The 13,970-nt window shown below is 47.1% G+C and overlaps 1 protein-coding gene across 2 annotated transcripts in view; it reads right to left on the bottom strand.

Annotated features, from left to right (window-relative positions):
- The window catches only part of TTC28 (tetratricopeptide repeat domain 28), a 487,880-nt gene that overhangs the window by 471,851 nt on the left and 2,059 nt on the right, over positions 1 to 13,970 (bottom strand). For both annotated transcript variants that reach the window (XM_060192543.1, XM_060192544.1), the window contains exon 2: positions 120 to 398. In XM_060192543.1, coding sequence (XP_060048526.1) covers positions 120 to 398 — 279 coding nt within the window. The remainder of the gene's footprint in view (positions 1 to 119; positions 399 to 13,970) is intronic.

Raw genomic sequence — 13,970 nt, 5'->3', positions numbered from 1 at the left:
TTACCAAAGTATAGTTTATAGTTTTAATATTAATGAGTTTACTAAGAAAATCAAATGTTATAAGAAACAAAATAAGAAATCAGCACAAAAGATTCCATGAGAGGAAACGGAACTTTTACCTTCGGCCATTTGGGATTGAGAAGTCGAGCTCTGATTGCATCATCCAACGCCTTGTCATACTGCTGAATTTTCATATAGGCTGCAGATCTATTACTGTATAAGATGCAGTTCTGAGGGTCGACAGCCAGGGCCTCGTTATACAGAACAATCGCCGTGTGGAAGTCTCCGTCATGACAGGCCTGGTTACTCTGACGAACTTTCTCAACAAACTCAGCCTTGCTCAGCACAGGTGGGTCAGGGCTTCTCCGACCGATAGTTTTCGCACCAAAGAGAGGAATCTACAAAGAACATGGGATGATCTCACTCTCAGGCAGAAGTTGAAAAACAAGATCAGAAAAGAAAACACAAGTAGAACCTGAAATGGAATTGGCGTATTGCACCAAAGTAAAAGACTCTGGGGTGGGTGGGTGGGGAGAATACAGGTCCATGAAGGATGATAAATGACATAGTGGGGGTTGTATTGTTAAATGGGAAACTGGAGGATGTTATGCAAGTATAAACTATTGTATTTACTGTTGAATGTAAAACATTAATTCCCCAATAAAGAAATAAATTTAAAAAAAAAAAAAAAAGAAAGAAAAAGCTAGCCCAGAATACTATTTCCATGCTATAAACAACAAATAAACACACTCCACCTAATAGCTAAGGAAAGAGCACAGCTAGCAGAGAACAGTCCTTGGATAACTAAGGCTCCCGAAGTCCAATTCCTTCTTTTTTAAAATTTTATTATTATTATTTTATTAGCAGAGCCCTGCTCAGCTCTGGCTTATGGTGGTGCAGTGGATTGAACCTGGGACCTCAGAGGCTCAGGCATGAGAGTCTGCATAACCATTACGCTGTCTCCCCCACCTCCAGTTCAATTCCTGACAACACATGTACTGGAGTAGTACTCTGGCCTCTCTTTCTCGTAACAAACTATCTTATATAAAATCTTTAAATATTTTTAATTTTTTACTTATCTACATTCAAAAATAAATAAAATATATCTACCTTGTCACATTTAACAACTGTGAGGAACGACTATCACCATCCAGTAGTCATATGAGAACAATGAGATACAGAACAGCTAACATCTGGGGGCTGGATGATGGCACACCTGGCTGAGCAAACATGTCACCATGCACAAGGACCCAGGCTCAAGCCCCCAGTCTCCACCTACAGGGGAGCTTCATGAATGAAGCAGTGCTACAAGTGTCTCCCCCTCAATTTCTCTCTGTCCTATCAAATAAAATATCTTTTTAAAAGATTGATCAAAACTTAGGCTGAGGAGACCATACAGCGATTACGCAGAAAGACTTTGATGCCTGGGGTTCTGAGGCCCCAGGTTCAATCCCCAGCACCACCATAAACCAGAACTGAGTCTCTCTCCCCACCCCTCAAGTTTCTAAATAAAATAAAAACAAGTAGTATCAAAATCCACATACCTAGTATGTCACAGAGCTAAAAGAGAGATATGGTCTAAGACTGGGGAGACAGCATAATAGTTCTACAAAAAGACTTTGATGTCTGAGGCTCTGAGGTCCCACGTTCAATCCCCAGCCTCAACATAAGGCAGAGCTGAGCAGGGCTCTGGTCTTAGTCTCTGTATCTCTATCTCTCTTTCTCTCTCTCATTTATATCTTTTATAAAGGGGGCAGAGAGAAACTTTTAGATCTGTTTTCACATGTAAGATTTCTCTCTTTCTTTGTTCTGCCTCCAGGGTTACTGCTGGGGCTCCGAGCCAGCACTATGAACCCACTGCTCCTGGGGACATGTCTTCTCTGTTATTGGACAGGACAGAGAGAAACTGAGAGGGACAGGAGACACAGGAAAGAGAAAGACGGGAAGGGGTAGGTAGCACAATGGTTATGCAAACAGATTCTTCTACCTATGGCTCTGTCGGATCCCAGGTTCAATCCCCCGCACCACCATAAACCAGAGCTGAGCAGTGCTCTGGTAAAAAAAAAAAAAAAAGAAAGACACCTGCAGACCTGCTTCACTACTTGTGAAGCGACTCCTCTGCAGATGGGGAGCTGGGGGCTCGAACCGGGATCCTTGTGTGGGCCCTTGCACTTCACACTATGTGCGCTTAACCAGGTGTGCCACCGCCCAACCCCCGAGATTTCTTTCAATGCTCTACTTTTTGTTTAAGATTTATTTTTTCAAATAGGGATAAGACTTATCCCTCTTGAGCTTTTTTAAAAATATATTCTTCACCTGCAGGAGAGTCGCTTCACCTTTCTCTTCCCCTCCTCTCTCCATTTCTCTCTGTCCTATCCAACAACAACGACATCAAAAATAACAACAACAACTACAACAATAAAAACAAGGGCAACAAAAGGGTGTAAATATATATATATATATATATATATATATATATATATATATATATATATATATATTCTTATTGGGGGTTGGGCAGTAGCACAGTGGGTTAAGTGCATATGGCGCAAAGTGCAAGGACCCAAATAAGGATCCCGGTTCGAGCCCCTGGCTCCCCACCTGCAGGGGAGTCGCTTCACAGGCGGTGAAGCAGGTCTGCAGGTGTCTGTCTGTCTCTCCCCCTCTCTGTCTTCCCCTCCTCTCTCCATTTCTCTCTGTCCTATCCAACAATGAATGACATCAACAACAATAATAACCACAACAAGGCTACAACAACAAGGGCAACAAAGGGTGGGGGGAAATGGCCTCTGGGAGCAGTGGATTCATGGTACAGGCACCGAGCCCCAGCAATAACCCTGGAGGCAAACGAAAAATATATATATATATTCTTATTTATTTACTAAAGACAGAGAAATTGAGAGAAGAGGGGGTGACAAAGAGATACCTGCATCCCTGCTTCACCACTCATGAGGCATTCCCTTTGCAGATGGGGACCAGGGGCTTGAACCTGGGACCTTGTGTACTATAATGTGTGCACTTAACCAAGTGCACCACCATCTGGCCCCAAGATTTATTCTTAAAGATTTATTTTCTGGGGCCCTAATCAGGGAATCCTGAGATTCCCAAACCGACTTGATGGGCCTAGAACTCGAATAAATCCCTCTCTCCATTGTTACCGGTCATTTCTATCAGGAACAACAAAATAGACCCATGGGGGCCCCCAAAGGACCTTGTCCTCAACTTGGATCAACAATGGTAGAGAATGTTCCATCCTCTGAACGGAGGCTAGACAACATACTCTGTGCTACACCTGAGGAAGATGGGTCGATACTGGGGCAGCTTGGAATGTTCCACAGAATGACCACAGAATGTGAGCTCAGATCTATAGGGATGCAGAGGTCACACAGGCTCCTAAACTAATTATGGGCCCCAGATCATATCAAATCTATGGGGTTTACAGTCAACAATACTTAAACCCCTTTCCCATATTAGGGAGCTACTCTCTTCCCTGATCCAGCTTTCTGGTCCTTTTCCCAGCCATGACATCATCTCCCCAGACAATAACTCGGATCCACCTGGATACCAGATCTCAGGCTCAGGCAAAGAAAAAAAAAATTAGTATAGCCCCAGGCCCTTTGAAATATAACTAAAATATGCCTACTAACTATCTACAAAATGGAGGACTCCCCAACACTTCATCTGCACTCTTCCAGCCTTTAGGTCCATGATTGTTCAACAACTTGTTTGGCTTTTTAAGTTAACACTCTTTTTAGCCACCAGGTTCCCAAATGCTAGCAGGATGTGACCAGACTTCCATGGACAGACAACCCCACCAATGTGCGTTGGAGCTCCGCTTCCCCAGAGCCCTTCCCCACTAGGGAGAGAGAGAGAGGCTGGGAGTATGGATTGACCTATCAATGCCCATGTTCAGCAGGGAAGCAATTACAGAAGCCAGACCTTCCACCTTCTGCATCCCACAATGACCCTGGGTCCACACTCCCAGAGGGATAAAGAATAGGAAAGCTATCAGGGAAGGGGATGGGATACAGAAGCCTGGTGGCGGGAATTGTGTGAAGTTGTACCCCTCTTATCCTCAGGTTTTGTCAATGTTTCCTTTTTATAAATAAAAAAATTTTAAATATATTTATTTTATTTCACAAGAGAGACACAGAAAACCAGAGTAACTTTGGCTCTTAAGTTTTTCTTCTGCAACCAGTATCTCAAACTTTGTCTCCCTGCTTCCTACACACATTTGTTCAATGAATAACAAGAAATATTATAAAAGAGAAGTCAATTATTAAAATTCAACTTAGCAAGAAAAAATACAAACTAGCTCTGAAATATCAAGTTACTTTCAAACAATTCTGTCTAATCACTGACTCTGAACTAAACACTGGTCAATTTCATCCTATACAAACACTATAAAAACTCAGGGTGTACAGAAATGACCAGCTTCTCTGAATAAACAGTAATCCAAGAATTCTTTTTATGAAAATGCCAATACTGGGGGCTAGGCTGTGGTTGAGCACATATGTTACAATGTGTAAGTCCCCAGTCCCCACTCTGGGGGGGGGGGCAGGTGGCACAGGGGTCACCCAGAATCTGCAGATGCCAGGTCCCAGACAGACCCTCCATACAGCACCAATGACAGAGTCAAGCTCTGTGTCTCTTGTCCCCCCTTCTCAGGTCCCAGACAGACCCTCCATACAGCACCAATGACAGAGTCAAGCTCTGTGTCTCTTGTCTCCCCCTTCTCTTTATTTTATTTTTATTTATTTATTCCTTTTTTAATATTTATTTATCCCCTTTTGTTGCCCTTGTCGTTTTATTGTTGTAGTTATTATTGTTATTGATGTCATCGTTGTTGGACAGGACAGAGAGAAATGGAGAGAGGAGGGGAAGATAGAGAGGGGGAGAGAAAGACAGACACCTGCAGACCTGCTTCACCGCCTGTGAAGCGACTCCCCTGCAGGTGGGGAGCCGGGGGCTTGAACCGGGATCCTGACTGAAAAATCATTTATCTGGTGCTTTGCACCACCTGCGCTTAACCCGCTGCGCTACCGCCCGACTCCCTCTCTCTTTTATTTCAATGAGAGCTATAGGAGAAAGACCAGAACCTTACTCAGCTCTGGCAGATGGTGGGGCTGAGGATTGAATCTGGGACCTCAGAACCTCTGGCATCAAAGTCCTCAGAACCACTGCTGAGCTCAGAAGCGACAGGAATTACCCAGGGGAGCAGACGCTGCTGCGCCACAGCAGAGCACCTGTCCCCCAGAACTCTCGTCTGGGGAAAGGCAACTACCCTGCCGCACAAGAGAGGGGAGCAGGGACAGGTGTGGGTCCAGCTGACAAGACGGAGGTGGGGCGTGAATGTCCCTAAGTCAGTGTGGCTTACTCTCTGCTCCCGTGAGCCTGTCAGCATGTAAGGGCCCTGAGTCTCTCACTCTTGCTCTCTCTTGGCCTAACACGTGAATGTTCTCAATTTTCCTGGATAAAGCATAAAAGTCCTGAAAAATCATGTTTTCTCCTCAATTCTTCATTGGGATTCTGTGACAAAGCTTTAAGCCTGTGGGGAACAGACTCGGCCTATGACGCCCCTCAATACACTTGGCGACCGCAGACGAGACACTAAATGCAGGCATTTCAAACTTTTATTCTGTTGCAGTAACCAGATAAATGATTGTCCTCTGTCAGTTCAGTCAGTCTCCAGCGTAGCTTTGTGTTCCCACTGCCGGCGCCCTGAGGCTTTCCTGTCTCTCTTGAGAAGCCTTGAAGCTTTTGAAAGCGCGGGACAGCCTTCCTATGCTTCTGTTCTCCCGCTTGCTACATTTCTCGGGTGGTTGCGGTCTCAGGTTCGTCAAACCTGCCCCACACCAAAACTTGACACAGTTGGCTTCTTCCTCAGCCCACCACCTGCTCACAGGGGTCATTTCTGTCCTCTGGGCCGCTGGATTTCCCAGCTGGGTCTTCTTCCCACCTGGAACCTGGAACTTTCCCTGAATAAGCTTTCTTTTTTCTTTTTCACTTCTGCAAAACTCTGGGAGAACCTTCCTTGGGTTCTCTGGATTCATTCGCCTTTCAAGATGACGGCTTCTCTCTCTTCCCAGCCTCTGTCCTGGGGGTGTCTGAGATCACGTCTCCAGCCTGTGGGCTCAGCCTTTGTAGTACTCTCCGTCCAGCGCCCAAGGATTCCTCACCTGAGACCTCACGGGGTAGGTGCAGATGTTTTGCTCTTTGCGCCAACACCACAAGCCCACCGCTCCTGGTGGCCATTTCCTTTTCCCATTTTACTGGATAAGACAGAAAAATTGAGAGAGGAGGGGGCTGGAGAGGGAGGAGAAAGACAGCTGCAGCCCTGCTTCTCCAATTGTGAAGCTTCCCCCTACAGTTGGGGAGCAGGGACTTGAACCCAAGTCCTGCACTTAGTAACCAGGTGCACCACTGCCCAGCCCCCACGTGCTTTTCTCTCCACTGTATTTTATGACCTTTGGCCTCGTGGCTGGTCGCCATCTTTGTCTTTACGTCTGGCACCATGACCTTCAACCACAAGGCTGGCCGCCATGATTGTTCACTATCTTGAAAGCTTAATTAGCTGGGAATGAGACATTTCATGTCTTAAGGCTATTAAAAAGTCATTTTAGCTAAATTCCTATGGTATAAAATTGCTGTACATGTATTTTGTTCTAAAAGAATGTTTGCCACATTTTCATTTGGTGAAATGAATTAGTTGAAAGAAAAGAGGTGAGGCCAGGCGATGGCGCACTTGGTTGAGCGTACACATGACAGTGCGCAAGGAACCAGGTTCAAGCCTCTGGTCCCCACCTACAGGGGGAAAGCTTCACGAGTGGAGAGGCAGGACTGCGGGTGTCTCTCTGTCTCTTCCCCTCTCTATCTCTTCTTCCCTCTCAATTTCTCTCTGTCTCTATCCAATAATAAATATATTTTTTTAAAAAAAGAAAGAAGAGGTATTTTAAAGCGGTGTAAAATTAAAGGGTTATTTTTTTATTTTTATTTATTCCCTTTTGTTGCCCTTGTTTTTATTGTTGTAGTTATTATTGTTGTTGTTGTTGTTGGATAGGACAGAGAGAAATGGAGAGAGGAGGGGAAGACAGAGAGGAGGAGAGAGAAAGACAGACACCTGCAGACCTGCTTCACCGCCTGTGAAGTGACTCCCCTGAAGGTGGGGAGCCGGGGCTCGAACCGGGATCATTACGCCGGTCCTTGAGCTTTGTGCCACCAGCGCTTAACCCGCTGCGCTACAGCCTGACTCCCAAAGGGTTATTTTTTTTTAATTTATTTTTTATTTAAGAAAGGATAAATTAACAAAACCATAGGATAGGAGGGGTACAACTCCACACAATTCCCGCCACCCAATCTCCATATCCCATCCCATCCCCTCCCCTGACAGCTTTCCCATTCTCTATCCCTCTGGGAGCACGGACCCAGGGTCGTTGTGGGTTGCAGAAGGTGGAAGGTCTGGCTTCTGTAATTGCTTCCCCGCTGAACATGGACGTTGACTGGTCGGTCCATACTCCCAGTCTGCCTCTCTCTTTCCCTAGTAGATTGATTTACCAATGAGGGAAGGGGAATGAGGAAGGAGGAGTAAAAGAAACAGCATCATTTTCAGCACATTCGATACCAGGGATAGAACTCAGGAAAGTCAGGCAGTAGTGGAGCAGATTAAGTGCACATGGCTCAAAGCACAAGGACCGGCATAAGGATCCCGGTTCGAGCCCCCGGCTCCCCACCTGCAGGGGAGTTGCTTCACAAGCCGTGAAGCAGGTCTGCAGGTGTCTGTCTTTCTCTCCCCGTCTCCCCCTCCTCTCTCCATTTCTCTCTGTCCTATCCAACAATGACGACAATAATTACTACAACAATAAAACAAGGACAACAAAAAGGGAATAAATATTTTTTAAAAAAGAAAAAAGAAACTATTGCCTCTTAAGGTGTCAGATCAGAGTTTTAAAATGTACGTTTTAATACAATCTTAGAATATCTGCCCTTAGTCATAGTGACTCCATGGATGTTACAAAGAAAAGTACAGAATGTGTTTTATGCTTAAAAGAATGTAAGTACATGATACAGAAGCCAGACCTTCTACCTTCTGCAACCCTCAATGACCGTGGGTCCATGCTCCCAGAGGGATAGAGAATGGGAAAGCTATCGGGGGGAGGGGGTGAGATATGGAGATTGGGCGGTGGGAATTGTGTGGAGTTGTACCCCTCCTACCCTATGGTTTTGTTAATTAATCCTTTCTTAAATAAAAAAAAAAATTAAAAAAAAAAGAATGTAAGTACATGAGAGATTGAATAGCTGAATAAAAAAAGAATGTAAGTACATGAGAGATTGAATAGCTGAATAAAAAAAAAGAGTATGAATGGGTGAATAGAATAAATTAAACTTGTAATAGCAAGTTTGTAGTAAGTGAATTAAGAAAATTTCATTGAGCATTATTCACAATCGCCAAAGAGTGGATGCAGCCTAGATGCCCGCCATCAGATGACTGGCTAAGGAAACTATGGGGTATATTGTCCATGGAACACTACTCCACAGGGAAGTCGGGCGGTAGTGCAGTGGGTTAAGCACAGGTGGCACGAAGCACGAGGACCGGCTTAAGGATCCCGATTCAAGTCCCTGGCTCCCCACCTGAAGGGGAGTCGCTTCACAGGCGGTGAAGCAGGTCTGCAGGTGTCTGTCTTTCTCTCCCCCTCTCTGTCTTCCCCTCCTCTCTGCATTTCTCTCTGTTCTAACAACAACATCAGTAACAACAACAACTACAACAACAATAAAAAACAAGGGCAACAAAAGGGAAAATAAAATAATAAAATTTAAAAAAAAATACTACTCCACAATCAAAAAACATGCTATTGTGTCCTTTGCGACCCAATGGATGGAACCGGAGGTGATTATGCTCAGCAAAATAAGTAAAGAGAACAAAGTCGTGGTTCGGGAGGTGGCACAGTGGAAAGGCATTGGACTCTCAAGCAGGAGGTCCTGAGTTCAATCTCCGGCAGCACATGTACCAGAGTGATGCCTGGTTCTTTCTCTCTCTCCTATCATTTCTCATGAATCAATTAAAAAAAAAAGAGAGAGAGAGAGAAGAAAGACAAATACCAGACGGTTTCACTCATATGTGGAATCTAGAGAACTGATTCATATGAACTTGCAAAAAAAAAAAAAAAAAAAGATGCAAAGAACCTGTGAGACCTGTGGTGCTTACCCTCGGGAGGTGGGCGTGGGAGGGTCGGGATGCAAAGCTTTGGTGGTACTTGGGGTGTGGAACTATTCATTGTAACAACAGAATCTTGTAACAAACTATTAATAATAAAATATTTAAAAAAGAAAATTCTAGCGAGGGGCCAGGCAGTGATGCACCTGATTAAGTGCACACATTACAGTGCACAAGGACAAGGGTTCAAGTCCCTGGTCCCCACCTGTAGGGGGAAGGCTTCATGAGTGGTGAAGTAGAGCTACGGGTGTCTGTCTCTCTCCCTCTCTACCTCCCCTCCCCTCTCAATTTCTCACTGTCTCTATGCAATAATAAATAAGTAAAATATTTATAAAAGAAAGAAAATTCTAGTGATAAATTAGTCTAAATATTTTAATATTTAGTATTTTTATATTATAATGCTTAAGAGACTGTAACCACTTGATCCTGTCAGTGTCTTCAATGTTGACCTGAAGGTACTATGTTGACACACCTGTTTGTTAATGTGGACAGTCTAAGAATGGATAAAGCATATCCGAATGAAGATGTGTTTGCCACTGGGTCATGGAATGTAAGTACTCTCCCCACTTAGTTCAAGCCCTCATTTCCCCTGGCCCTGGTCTCGCCAGGACTTGTACTTCTTGTTGGTCACAGTGAACAGCCATCTGCTGCTGTGTCAAGCCATGTTGCTGAGGCTACCGCTGTGACCATCTCCTGAGGAGCCAAGCTCCCACCTTCCTCTGGTGAGGTCTTGCTTAGCAGAAGGGGCCCCAGAGCCAGGCCAGTTCTGGCTTGTGTGATTTACAGCATTGCTCTTCTATCCTGTCCAGGGTGGACGCTACCCTTGCTTCCTATAAGATATGGGCGACTCAAGGCTTTAAGAGTGTGCAGTGGTCCTACCCTTACTTCTTTCATCCTACTCTCCAGTTATTCAACTAGCTCTCTATCAAGCAGTAAATAAAGTTTACTGTTCCGATTTCATCTCTGGCAGGATCTTCATGCGGTCGCCACCCGCTAGCCTTCAGCGTGTACCTTGACAACTAGACAAAGGACAACTGCTGGCCCTGAAACACCCTTTATTGTTGTCTATTGTTTTTAATCTTTATTTATTGGATAGAGACAGCCAGGTAAGAGGGTGATAGAGAGGGAGAGAGACAGAGAGACACTGCTTCACTGCTCGCAAAGCTTTCCTCCTGCAGGTGGGGACCGGGGGCTTGAACCTGGGTCCTTGTGCGTTATAATACATGTGCTCAACCAGGTGCACCACCACCGGGCCCCAGATACCCTTTATTGTAACCATTTTACTGTTGTTACTGCTGCTGTCGTTGCTGGATAGGACAGAGGGAAATTGCGCCACCGCCGGACTCGCGGCCCTCCATTTATTAAACACTTGTACACCTTACCGCCTTTCAGCCATCAAGTCCCAGATGCTACCACGACCCCATCCTGGCCTCCCTGCCCGGACAACCACATGGTGAAGTGTCCAGAAACTTCACCTCTCCAGAGCCCTACCCGCCTGGGAAAGACTAGGGACAGAGCAGGTCTGTCTGCAAGTATGAATCCACCAGGCTACAGTCCATGTCACAGGAAGTAGTTCCAGAAGTGTGAAGCTCCATCCTTGAGCACCCTCGAAAGAATTGTGGGTCCATACTCCTAGAGGGGTAAATGCTAAGGTCAGAAATGACAGGAAGTACCTGGGGGTACACAGACACTGCTGCACCAGGCCAGAATAGCCTTGTAGGGAGGAAATTGCTGCCCAGGAAGGCAGAGTGGTAACAGGCGTGGTGGGTGTGGCGTAGCAAGCAGGTGAAGGCCCAGCTTGGCCAGCCCTCTGCCTCAGTGAGTCTGTCATGTGCGTAAGGACTCTGAGTCAGTCTCTCTCTCTCTTTCTCTCTCTCTCCCTAACATGTGAATGTCCTCAATTTTCCCAAATAAAGTTTAAAATTCCTGAAAATTATTTTTTTAATTTATTGTCTTTTAATTTATTTATTGGATAGACAGAAATCGAGAGGGAAGGGGGTGATGGGGAGAGACAGAGACACCTGCAGCCCTGCTTCACCACTCGCAAAGCTTTCCCCCTGCAGGTGGGAACAGGAGACTCAAACCCAGGTCCTTTTGCATTCTAACATGTGCGTCCAACCAGGTGCGACACCACCTGGCCCTCACGTGCAGGAGGGAAGCTTCACAAGTGGTGAAGCAGGGCTGTAGGTGTCTCTTCTTTCTCCCCCTCTCCTCACAATGTCTCTATCTTATAAATAAAAATTTTAAAATAGGTAAATCTTTTTTTTAATATTTATTTTATTTATTTATTCCCTTTTGTTGCCCTTGTTGTTTTATTGTTGTAGTTATTATTGTTGTTGTCGTTGTTGGATAGGACAGAGAGAAATGGAAAGAGATGGGGAAGACAGAGAGGAGGAGAGAAAGACAGACACCTGCAGACCTGCTTCACCGCCTGTGAAGCGACTCCCTTGCAGGTGGGGAGCTGGGGTTCGAACCGGGATCCTTATGCCCGTCCTTGTGCTTTGCGCCACCTGCGCTTAACCCGCTGCGCTACAGCCCGACTCCCTAGGTAAATCTTTTACACACACACACACACAAACATGTATCTGAGGTAGGCAAGTGCATTCAACTGGTTAAGTGCTCACATCACAGTGCACAAGGATCTGGGTTCAAGGCCCTGGTCCCCACCTGCAGGGGGGAAGCATTGGGAAAAATTGAGCTTTCTCCTCAGTTCTTTGTTGGGATTCTTTGTGACAGACCTTTAAACATGTGGGAACAAACTGAGCCCGTAATGCCCCCAACACACTTCCTAGCAGTTAACGCCCTTTGTACCTTCGTGGTCAACAAATGTACTGAGGGGCATTACGGGCCGAGTTCATTCCCCACGTGTTTTTTTTTTTTAATTTTTTATCATCTTTATTTATTTGATAGACAGCCAGAAATTGAGAGGGAAGGGGGAGATAGAGAAGGAGAGAGACAGAGAGACACCCGCAGCACTGCTTCACCACTTGTGAAGCTTTCCCCCTGCAGGTGGGGACCAGGGGCTTGAACTCGGGTCCTTGTGCACTGTGACAGGTGCGCTCAACCAGGTGCGCCAACACCTACGCCCCCCCCCTCGTGTTTAAAGGTCTGTCACACAGAATCCCAACAAAGAACTGAGGAGAAAGCATGCTTTTCAGGAATTTCAAACTTTTTTTAAAAAGATTTTTATTTATGAATGAGAAAGGAGAGAGAAAAAGACCCAGACATCACTCTGGTACATGTGCTGCCGGGGACTGAACGCGGAACCTCATGCTTATGAGTCCAGTGCTTTACCCACTGCGCCACCTCCTGGACCACAGGAACTTTAAACTTTATTCAGTAAAGTTGAGACCATTCACATTACTGCAGATAACCAGTGAGAGAGGGAGGACCGGGTGCTGGGGTGATGCAGCAGAGTCTGTGCTCCCCAGAGCAGTGAGAGAGGGAGGACCGGGTGCTGGGGTGATGCAGCAGAGTCTGTGCTCCCCAGAGCAGTGAGAGAGGGAGGACCGGGTGCTGGGGTGATGCAGCAGAGTCTGTGCTCCCCAGAGCAGTGAGAGAGGGAGGACCGGGTGCTGGGGTGATGCAGCAGAGTCTGTGCTCCCCAGAGCAGTGAGAGAGGGAGGACCGGGTGCTGGGGTGATGCAGCAGAGTCTGTGCTCCCCAGAGCAGTGAGAGAGGGAGGACCGGGTGCTGGGGTGATGCAGCAGAGTCTGTGCTCCCCAGAGCAGTGAGAGAGGGAGGACCGGGTGCTGGGGTGATGCAGCAGAGTCTGTGCTCCCCAGAGCAGTGAGAGAGGGAGGACCGGGTGCTGGGGTGATGCAGCAGAGTCTGTGCTCCCCAGAGCAGCGAGAGAGGGAGGACCGGGTGCTGGGGTGATGCAGCAGAGTCTGTGCTCCCCAGAGCAGCGAGAGAGGGAGGACCGGGTGCTGGGGTGATGCAGCAGAGTCTGTGCTCCCCAGAGCAGCGAGAGAGGGAGGACCGGGTGCTGGGGTGATGCAGCAGAGTCTGTGCTCCCCAGAGCAGCGAGAGAGGGAGGACCGGGTGCTGGGGTGATGCAGCAGAGTCTGTGCTCCCCAGAGCAGCGAGAGAGGGAGGACCGGGTGCTGGGGTGATGCAGCAGAGTCTGTGCTCCCCAGAGCAGCGAGAGAGGGAGGACCGGGTGCTGGGGTGATGCAGCAGAGTCTGTGCTCCCCAGAGCAGCGAGAGAGGGAGGACCGGGTGCTGGGGTGATGCAGCAGAGTCTGTGCTCCCCAGGCCCCTCCTGCCACTTCTGAGCTCAACGCCATGATGCTGTCTCCCCAGCCCTGTTTCTTTCATTCTTTCTCGGCTCCCGAGTTCCATTCCCAGCCCTGCGTCTTCCACCCACAGGGGTGATGCTGTTTGGTCCGCGTCCGTCTGCCGGTATCCCAGAACCCTGCTCAGCTCAGCCAGGTGGCGGTGCTGGGAATTGAACCTCGGACCTCGGAGCCTCAGACAAGACAGTCTTCTTGCAGAACTATTATGCTGTCTCCCCAGCCCACCCAAAATTTATTTTTCCAATTTTAATTAAATATTTTACTTATTTTTCTTTTTGACAGAGAGAGCTGCCAAGCCCTGCTGAGTGCTGCCTGACGGTGGTGCTGGGGACTGAACCTGGGACATCAGTGCCTCGGGCAGAAGACTCTCTTTGCAGCAGCCCTGTGCCGACACCCCCGCCCCGCCCGCGCCCGCAGGTGTCTCTCCAATGTTCCCTCTCTCACATAAGGAAATCTCCGGC

The sequence above is a fragment of the Erinaceus europaeus genome, chromosome 6 (assembly GCF_950295315.1).
Source record: "Erinaceus europaeus chromosome 6, mEriEur2.1, whole genome shotgun sequence".
Classification (NCBI taxonomy): domain Eukaryota; kingdom Metazoa; phylum Chordata; class Mammalia; order Eulipotyphla; family Erinaceidae; genus Erinaceus; species Erinaceus europaeus.
This window is presented reverse-complemented; position numbering and strand designations above follow the sequence as displayed.